The 9010-nt window shown below is 41.7% G+C and overlaps 1 protein-coding gene across 1 annotated transcript in view; it reads left to right on the top strand.

The window, feature by feature from the left end:
* Nucleotides 1–1122: 1122 nt before the first annotated feature.
* LOC140736085 (tyrosine-protein kinase Srms-like) overlaps nt 1123–9010 on the top strand; it is a 44267-nt gene continuing 36379 nt past the window's right edge. The window contains exon 1 of the mRNA XM_073061834.1: nt 1123–1863. Within this exon, the coding sequence (XP_072917935.1) occupies nt 1481–1863 (383 nt within the window). The 5' untranslated portion in view covers nt 1123–1480. The remainder of the gene's footprint in view (nt 1864–9010) is intronic.

Genomic DNA, 9010 nt, shown 5'->3' with positions numbered 1-9010 from the left:
TCTTATGTTCTTATGTGGGCCTAGGTACTGAACTCAATGAGACACGCTAAATGTTGTTTGAGCAGTTGTGGACTAGGGATTCTCTGTGTACTGTCTCAGCACCAGAAGAAAAATATTCTGAGTTCATAGAGTATGGATTGGAGGAAATGTGTCTCGTTTTGAATGGGTTTGGAGTGAGGTGACATAAAATGGAGATAATTAAAAATGGAAACAGTAAAATTACCATCAGCCTGAATGGTGCAGCTGTGGATTTCTCTCCTGCAGTTAAAAGTCAGTCAACTTTATGGTCATGTGCACAAATGCCCAAATGCAGTGAAAAACTTACTTGTGGCAATAACATTATATAGCAGTATACACAAGAAAAACACAACTTCTACAAGAATGAACACAAGTAGAACAAAAAGAAGTCCATTTTCACTCAAAGTGGTCACAATGTTGCCAAACTGCACTGATTATGCTTGTACCTGTTGGATCAAGAACCCAGTGATTGAAGGGAAGTAGTTGTGCTTGAACCAGCTGATGTGGAACTGCAGGTGTCTTTCTCCTGCTATTTAGTTAGTGTTTGCTTAGTACTTAAAACAACATCCGTGAATATTCAAGATTAGATTAGAGATATAGGAATAGGATGAACTAATCTGATTACTAGTCTACATTGAATGTAAACTACTTTTTGAGCCAAAGGGCCAATTTTCCCACTGATCAGTGTATCTACATTGAAAGAGCAGACCACATTATCTAGTAGCACCTGATGAAATCAAACAAGAGGTTGGTTTTTTTATAATTCAGTGGAGAGAGCAAACAATTTAACATTCCAGAGATGTGCCCTTCTTTAAAAAGGTCTTGCAAATCGCAACAGTTAAAATGGAACTGGATAAGTGGGAAACGTGGCTGAGTCACAAGGCGAAAGGATTATGTTAAGGTTGGGCTGAATTAAGACAGTAACGAGTGAAAACCGGAGGCACAATGGCAACTCACATTCAGCGGTGACAGATGAGAGAAAACGGTGAGGGAAGAGACCAAACCAGAGGCTACCAAAGTCTTCCTAAACATTTTTGTTTCAAAATACACAATATTTCGTTTTATTTCCCGGGTGTTAATAGTGCTAGCAGTGATGGGCAACACCTTTACCCGAATGGGGTAAATTTGAAGCGCTACTGTGCAAATTACCGGCGATACAAAATAGTGTCTTCCATTTTCGCGTTTACCTGAGTGCACTGATTTGCGCATTTTCCACATACCAGCCGCTGACACTTGAAAACCGGTTCCACCAGTACTATTACCGACTGCAGAAAGTTCAGAGGACCCACCCCCAAAAGTATACCAGATAAAGCCACGAGTTTAAAACATTCCTACAGGTAGCAATCTGTGTGTATTGATCAATGTTTCGACAGCCTTTTGTTAACAGAAGATACTTAAATCGAGGTTGAAGCAGTTTCATGGAAATCGCAACAAGGCTGGTGAGTGAGAGGGTGCGTGTATCATGGAAGAGACCTTGCGGGGCTGGCTACCTTGTCTGCGGGCACTCTGGGATCTCATCTGGCCTGAAGCCCCAACCTCGAACCCGGTCCAAAGACCCCGACAGATCGCTACTATCTCGGGTCCCCACCTGCAAACTAAGGTGCCGGTGAAACCATCTCCTGCCGCACCCATTGAAGCCGGACCCATCTACGCTGCTCTGTACGATTTCGAGGCCAGGACCCCAGAGGAGTTGTCACTGAAGAAGGGAGAGAAACTGAGAGTCATCCGGAATGAAGGAGAATACCTATTAGCGCAAAAAACCACCGGTTCCAAAGCTGCCGCGCCCCAGGGTTTGGTCCCCACCAGTTATGTGAAAATAATCGAGGAAAACCTTGCAAAACAGCCGTGAGTAAATTTGTCAAATCCACCGCGTGCTCCTGCTGGGGCGCTTATTGTGTATTGAAAAGGGATGTGTGACCTTTGAATGAAATCAGGCTATTGAGAGAGCGTTCACGCTTTCCTCTTGGTAGAAGGAGGACCTTGGATCATGAAGTTTTATTTCCGTGTATTTGCTACTTGAGCCGGTATACCAATCCAGGGCCTAAGGGTTTTTAAAAAAAAAATAATTTAGGGCAGCGTGCTGGAACCATCTCATCCCTGTGGTCAAGTCCACCTAATGTTTCTACCTATTGCTCGACGTGTCAGGTTTTACCTTTCATTACCTCCGCAATAAACAAGCCTTAAAACTGTGTCTATGATCAACCTGAATAAAACTTGTTATACTAGTTTGTAAGTACAGTGTGGCCAAACTTCATATGAACTCTATTGCCTGCAACAACTCCAGGTAAGACGTTCAGGGGTCATTTTGTGTTGGCTGGTCTATATTCCTCTGTGTCTCCTTTAGACCTATCACTGGCCCAGAACCCTGTGCCAAGTCCCTAAAATGAGAGACCTTTCTGTGCTTATCTAACTTGATCTCTTAATCATCCCTAAATAAACATCTTCACCTTTGGCAACTGTATCTTCAATTGCCAAAATCAAGAGTTCAGGGATTCATAAACAATCTCCTCTGTGAACATGGGAGAAATTAATAAGGATCAGGAGCTGGCTGGTCAGAGCTGGAGACTACTCCACCAGTCCTCGATAATGAGAGTCTTGGGCTCTAAGTGTTTTCCTATACACCTGGCCTCCCATATAACTGAGATGCCTGTCAATTACTGACTTCAGAAGTATATTCAGTGTGCCCAACTCTGTGGAGTACTTAGTTACTTAAGCCCTATCACCCCTACTGGGGTGTAGGCTGTCCACAGTAGCTTGCCAGAATCCTCTGTCTAGGGCAAGTCTTTCAGGTTGTCTTCAGCTTAGACCATCTTCCTGGTGTATCCTTCCTCTCTCAGGGATAAGGTCTTTAGAGCTTTTGTTGGTGTTTCTGTAGCACTGGGTTTTTATGGGATGGGATTGCTGGCCCCATGCCCAGAACTCCTCCTCTCACAGCCGGTCTTGGGACCATCCATGGTGGGAATTATCTCTGTGGAGTAGAGAACTCTAAAGATCCATGATTCTCTGAGAGAAGAAATTCTTCCTCATCTGAAATGTTTGGACACTTTTTCTGAAACCAGGTTCCTTATTTCAGAATCAGGTTTATTATCGCTGACATATCTTGTGAAGTTTATTGTTTTGTGGCAGCTATGAACCAAGACGAGAACTGGTGGCAGAGGGAAAAAAACTGTTTCTAAAACATTGAGTGGGGGCCTTCAAGCTCCTGTTGATAGTAGTAATGAGAAGACATCATGTCCAAGATCACGAGCATCCTTAATGATAGAAGCCACCTACTTTAAGGCCCCAACTTTTGAAGATGTCCTTAATGGTGGGTAAGGTTGTGCCCTTTGCAGGGTGTTCATTGGAGCCTCCATACCTGGCAGTGATGCAACCAGTCAGAATACTGTACATCTGTAGAAATTTGCTAGAGTCTTTAGTGACATACCTAGTCTCCTCAAACATCAATCCTAAATATTTGTACTTTATCTCAAGTAGAGGTGCATGTAGTTTCAAAAAAAAATCTTAGCTAAGGGAGTCATTGCAAATACCAGCACCAAATAACTCTAGATCTTGGAGTTGTATACTTGTAAATCAACGTTTGCTGATGATACTAAGTTGAGTGGAAAAGCAAATTGTGCATAAGATATGGAGAGTCTGCAGAGAGATATAGATAGGTTACGTGAGTGGGCAAGCATCTGGCAGATGGAGCACAATGTTGGAAAATGTGAGGAAGGAAAAATGAAAGAGCAGATCATTATTTAAATGGCAAAAAATTGCAGCATGCTGCTGTGTAGAGGAACTTGGGAGTGCTTGTGCATGAATCAAAAAAGGTTGATTTGCAGGTGCAGCAGGCTATCAAGAAGGCAAATGGAAAGTTGGCCTTCATTGCTAGAGGGATTGAATTTAAGAGCAGGAGGTTATGCTACAACTGTACAGAGTACTGTATGCAGTTCTGGTCTCCATACTTGAGGAAGGATATACTGGCTTTGGAGGCGGTGCAGAGGAGATTCACCCGGTTGATTCCAAAGATGAGGGGGGGGTTAAACCATGAGGAAAGATTGAGTCGCCTGGTATTGTACTCACTGGAATTCAGAAGAATAAGAAGAGATCTTATAGAAACATATAAAATTGTGAAAGGGATAGATAAGATAGAGGCAGGAAAGTTATTTCCACTGGTAGGTGAGACTAGAACTAGGGGACATGGCCTCAAGATTGAGGGGAGCAGATTTCGATCGGAGATGAGGAGGAACTGCTTTTCCCAGAGAGTGGTGAATCTGTGGAATTCTCTGCACAATGCAGCCGTAGAGGCTACCTCAGTAAATATCTTTAAGACAAGTTTGGATAGATTTTTGCATAGTAGGGGAATTAAGAGTTATGGGGTAAAGACAGATAGGTGGAGATGAGTTCATGGCTAGATCAGCCATGATCTTATTGAATGGCGGAGCAGGCTCGATGGGCCAAATGGCCTACTCCTGTTCCTAATTCTTATGAATTTGTTCTGGGTCTCATATTTGTTAAACCTGTCCTTTTAATCTATGACCCAATCCTTGAGCCATCTAATGATGTGGACAGTTTCTAGTATTAATATATTGTCAATGCTTTCATCTGCATCTAGTTTTATGGAGGAATATTGCAGAGATTTGTCTAGTGTTTTCCATTTTCCGTAGCAATCATTCTGACTGAGATGAACAACTCGGCACCAGTTCTGGAAATTTCCTCTATCAAGCATGAGGCAGTACATCTCCACATAATCAGTCTGGACTAATGTTCTTGGTTGAAGAATGCTTGGATTACTCCACATTAGCATGCATAAATGCATAACAATGAATCGATGCCAAACAGATAAATTAATGCCTGCCATTTGGATGAAGTCCGTCTTTGAGCATGCTGCTCCAGAAATGGAGTAACCTTGAAGTCTTTTCAAAATTAAAACCCCCTTTTAAAATTTTCTATGTTTCTTAAAAAATCCATTTCAAGATGGCACTGGTGAAGCACAGTGAAGACGTGCTGGCAGCAAAAGCATCTATTAACTACTTTACAATTCGCACTTTTGCCTCAAAAACGATCACTGCAATCAATAGCCTGTAACTTCCCGTTTGGAGTCGAGCTTTTGAACCGCCGGCACGACCTGGCATTTTTGTGTGGTGTGAAGTCGCGAATGTGCAGGAGGGTTGTAGTGTGTATGGACAAAATTCAGGTGGTGGGGCCCAGGCCTGAGAGCGGGGAATGAGCCAATGTTTGGCTGCTGGAGTGAACTAGGAGGAGATTTGAAGTGGTAGAACCAAGGCATGACAGAGTTGAGCTGGCGGGGCCTGAGTCCAAGAGCGAGGAGCTCTAAACCCCAACGTTTAGCCAGTTTAAGTGCCAGGCTAGAATGTAAAGGTCAGGGTGTTGTGTGTTGGCCGGTGTTCAGCTCACTGCTCCACGAGGTTTATTCATCTGCACTGAACTGAGGCTGTGGCCTGCAACTAACGGCACCTAGATCGGCTGTGATTGGCCTTACGTTCCTGAATTTTAGTTCTGAATGTTATTTGCTATTTTTATTGTTTGCAAAATTTGTTTTTTTCTGCACATCTTTTTTTTTTAAATGGGTTCTGTTGGATTTCTTTGTTTTGTGGTTACTTGTAAGGAGGCGAATTTCAAGATTGCATATATTATACATATTCTGATAATAAATGTACTTTGAACTTTGAAATCCCTTGCACTGAATTTATTTTCAAAAATGAAATTATCATTGCATTATTAGCATAACATTTAAAATTATGCCTAGTTGTGAAGTTAATTTTTTTACCCATATTACGGAGAACAACTTAGACTATTCTTGTCACAACCATGGATTCGGCAGTACAGCAGGTATGGCAATTGTGGTCATGAATATGCACGCATTAGCTGATTAATATTTCATTGTAATGATATTTAACTCCATTCTTTTGCTGTCACTACATTCGGATATGGCCCAAGTGACACTGAAGAGCGTTGATAGTTCACAGACTTTAATGCAAACAGAACTCGAGGGGAAAAACAACAATAAACACTTGGCCAAACAGGGCCGTTAACTAAACTCTCAAATGAAAAACAAAGCCAACACTGCAGCTGAAAGGAATAACTATAATACCACTAGTCTTCAGAGTCAATTGACTCGACAGTCCAATTTCTCAGGTAAGGCCAACGCAAGCAGACACTGAAACGTTGCTGTGCTTTGCTCAAGTCTTGACAAGGACTACGACAAAATGAATGGAGTTAAATACCATCACAATGGAATAATAATTAGCTGACGTGTATGTTCACGAGCACAATTACCGTATCTGCTGTGCTGCTGAATTCTGTGGTTGGGACAATTCTGCTAAATAAGCCATTTGGAAATTGCAATTTAAAGTCTGTGTTAAGTATAACCAATAAAGAAGTTACCTTGTTTAAAGATGCACAATCCTTTTCACTGGAAAGTACAAGCGTAATATTACATAACCTATCTACAAGGATAATGTAGATGGGACAATGCAAATAATTTACAAGTACCGTAATTTGTTATCTCTGAGATCTGCTCAGGAACTAGCATTTTCACTGCTGTCATATCTCTTACATATTGTAGAACTTCATTGGATGTGTTTATGTTATACACTTCATTGAATGAATGATGATCGTTAAGTTTGGGTTATAATTTCTTTCATGTAGTGTAGTTTTGTTTATCAGAACAAAATGCAGTTGGTTACTTGCTGCATTGTATTCATGAAATTGGAAATTTATTCAGGATCCTCCATAGATATGGCACAATCCCATGTGGAGACATCTACATGTGTAATATAGTGTCAAATGGCATGCAACATGCTTTTGTTTCTCTTGGGAAAATTTGATTTGCATATGCAGTTTTGGAAGTAGCAAGAACCACACAGAAAGAGGCAAGTTTTTAACAACTGGGCCTGCTTCTTCCATGCAGCCCAGCCTGACCAGTACCATGACTGTGAATTTTAGTTTTTGGGTTATACTACTGGATTTCTACAGCCTTCTTTTGTTATCACTCCCTTATTCCACTACAAATGTCTTTTGAAACAACTGTCATCACTTCATCTCAAAGACCCCATCCATATTTCCCAATCCCCACCTGTCCTGACCTGTTCTTTCACAAACTTCAAACTAATGACCCCCACCACTAATGATGCCCTGATCGAACCTCCACAGTCCATCACGACTGAAGAGCGCAACTTGTGGGTGGGGAGGTTGGGGAGAAAAAAAAAGAACAGGACAATGAAAATGTCAGATACATGTTTCAAGACTGTTTAGAACATAGAACAGTACAATTTCTTTGGCCTACAATGTCTGACTATTTAACCTACTTGAAGATCAATCTAACCCTCCCCCCCCCCCCCACACTGCACAGCCCTCAATTTTTCTTTCATCTATATGCATATCCAAGAGTTTCTAAAATGCTCCTAATGTATCTACGAGGGGTGATTGATATGTTTGTGGCCTAAGGTAAAAGGAATCAATTTTAGAAAACCTAACATTTATTTTTCAACATAGTCCCCTCCTACATTTACACACTTAGTCCAGCGGTCGTGGAGCATACGGATCTTGGACCTCCAGAAAGTGTCCACAGCAGGGGTGATTGATAAGTTCATGGCCTAAGGCAGAAAGAGATGAGTTATACAGCTCTCATGAAGTTAATAACTCATCTCCTTCTACCTTAGACCACAAACTTACCAATCACCCCGACGAGTTATTAACTTCAAACTTTCTGCATAATCACTCAAAGAGTTGAACTGCATGTTCATGTAAAAAGAGCTGTATAACTCATCACCTGCCTTAGGACATGAACTTATCAATCACCCATGCTGTGGACACTTTCTGGAGGTCCAAGATCCGTATGCTCCACGACCGCTGGACTAAGTGTGTAAATGTAGGAGGGGACTATGTTGAAAAATAAATGTGCTAGGTTTTCTAAAATTGACTCCTTCTACCTTAGGCCACGAACTTATCAATCACCCCTCGTAGCTCTACCACCACCTCTGGCAGTGTGTTCCATGCACTTATCACTATCTGTACAAAGAACCTACCTCTAGCATTCCCCCTATATTTTCCTCCAATCACCTTAAAACTATGCCATTGAAGCCCTGGGTTACCTACTCTATCTAAGCCTCTTATCATGACATACAACTTTATCAAGTCTCCTGGCAAGGACTTTGGACCCTCCTGAGTTCAGGAGTAACCCATCCCTTTTATACAGGTCATACACTCCCCAGAAGAGATTAGTTTGATGGGCAAATCGGAATCCCTGCCCTCTGCGGCAGTTTTTCAGCCACACATTCATCTGTCAAATCATCTTATTCTTACCATCAATGGTGCTTGGCACAGGTCAGGGTGGGGAGGTGGGGGAAGGGAGTAATGTTTTAGGTTCATGAAAACCACAGAAGTGCTATTAAGGATTTTGATAACCGACAGTGTTTGGATTTATGAAAGGGAAATCGTGTTTAGAAAAATCTGCTGGAAACTCTTGAGGAACAGAGCAAAAGGAATAAGGACAAGACAGATATTGAAGGTATAGACAAGGTAAATGCAGTCTTTTTCCACTGAGGTTAGGTGGGATTACAACCAAAGGTCATGGTTTAAGGATGAAAGGTGAAACATTTAAGGGGAACATGAGGGGAAACTTCTTCACTCAAGGGTCATGAGAGTGTGGAATGAGATGCCAGCACAAATGGTGCATGCGAGCTCAATGTCAACATTTAAGAGAAGGTCAGATAGATACGTAGATAGTAGAGGTACAGAAGGCTATAGTACAGTGCAATAAATGGGAATAGGTTTCGGCATGGACTAGATGCTGTTTCTGTGCTGTCTATGACAGTTTATGTGGTGTATTTAGACTTTCAGAAGCTTTTTAAACAGTGCCATATAGCACTAAGATTATACGAGGAGTGATTGATAAGTTCGTTGCCTAAGGTAGAAGGAGTCAATTTTAGAAAACCTAGCACATTTATTTTTCAACATAGTCCCCTCCTACATTTACACACTTAGTCCA

The sequence above is a fragment of the Hemitrygon akajei genome, chromosome 11, assembly GCF_048418815.1.
Source record: "Hemitrygon akajei chromosome 11, sHemAka1.3, whole genome shotgun sequence".
In the NCBI taxonomy this organism is placed as follows: domain Eukaryota; kingdom Metazoa; phylum Chordata; class Chondrichthyes; order Myliobatiformes; family Dasyatidae; genus Hemitrygon; species Hemitrygon akajei.
Note: the sequence above shows the minus strand (reverse complement) of the source record. Positions and strands in the feature narration are given on the sequence as shown.